The following is a 1,173-nucleotide window of genomic DNA, read 5'->3' as shown; positions in this document are numbered from 1 at the left end:
TCAAAGGCAGAAGCTTTTCCTATTGATGAGCTTTCTCAGGGCACCTTTCATGTCCTTGTTCCTCAGGCTATAGATGAAGGGGTTCATCATGGGTGTTACCACAGTGAATAGGACTGCACCAATTTTATCTCTGTCTTCAAGGTGAACGGATGAGGGGACGAAATAAATCCCTACAATGGTCCCATAGAAGAGCAGCACAACTGTCAGGTGAGAGGCACAGGTGGAGAAGGCCTTCCACTTTCCCTCCGTGGATGAGATTCTCAGGACAGCTCTGACAATGCAGGTGTAGGAGAAGAGGATGAGGGCAAAAGGGAAGGTGATGACTGATAAGCCCACAATAAACAACACAAGGTCATTGATCATTGTGTCTGAGCAGGAGAGTTTCAGCAGAGAGGCCAAGTCACAGAAGAAATGTGAAACGGTGTTGTTACAGAAGCACAGGGGAAGGAGGAGAAGAGTGTGTGTCAGGGCGACAATATTACTGAGGACCCATGGAATGACTGTCAGCAAAGTGCAAAGCCGAGGTTGCATGATGCTTGTGTAGTTCAGAGGGTGGCAGATAGCCACAAAACGATCATAAGCCATGACTCCCAAGAGGAAATTGTCAATGACAACAAACACAATAGAAAAGTACATCTGTGTGATGCAGCTCTCATAGGAGATGGATTGACTCTTGGTCTGAATATTCATCAGCATTTTAGGGACAGAGGTAGAAATGGAGGAAATATCAGCAAAGGATAGATTAGCAAGGAAGAGATACATTGGGGTATGAAGGTAAAAATCCAAGCTGATGGCCAGGGTGATGAGGCCATTCCCAACCACAGTGACCAGGTACATACCCAGGAAAAAGACAAAGAGAAGATTCTGCTGCTCATCCTGGTTGGAGAATCCCAGGAGGAGGAATTCTGTGATGGTGGTTTGGTTTCCTGGATGCATATTTCTGCTGATCTGAAGAAATGAATACAAGGTCTTCTTATCCCTAAGAGGAACCCCAGTATGGTACCATTTGGCTGTAGCCTCTGCAGGAAGGAAAGCACTCCCTCTAGGCTGAAGGGCAATGAAGGGAGGAGAAAGATTACCCAATGAGGAAGTATGCCAGCAGTGCAGAGCTCCAGGAGACGCCTCAGAAAGAAAATACAAAGACATGACAGATACTTATCAATGAACATGTTT

The 1,173-nt window shown here is 46.0% G+C and overlaps 1 protein-coding gene across 1 annotated transcript; it reads right to left on the bottom strand.

The window, feature by feature from the left end:
- LOC150017764 (olfactory receptor 1S1-like) lies at positions 1 to 966 on the bottom strand. Its single transcript, XM_090267513.1, has one exon. It carries the CDS (start codon positions 934 to 936, stop codon positions 1 to 3), a length of 936 nt encoding a protein of 311 aa, XP_090123639.1. The 5' UTR covers positions 937 to 966.
- Between the last annotated feature and the right edge of the window lie 207 nt (positions 967 to 1,173).

This window comes from Furipterus horrens, unplaced genomic scaffold, assembly GCF_987537825.1.
Source record: "Furipterus horrens unplaced genomic scaffold, mFurHor1.1.pri manual_scaffold_2, whole genome shotgun sequence".
NCBI classification, from domain to species: domain Eukaryota; kingdom Metazoa; phylum Chordata; class Mammalia; order Chiroptera; family Furipteridae; genus Furipterus; species Furipterus horrens.
Note: the sequence above shows the minus strand (reverse complement) of the source record. Positions and strands in the feature narration are given on the sequence as shown.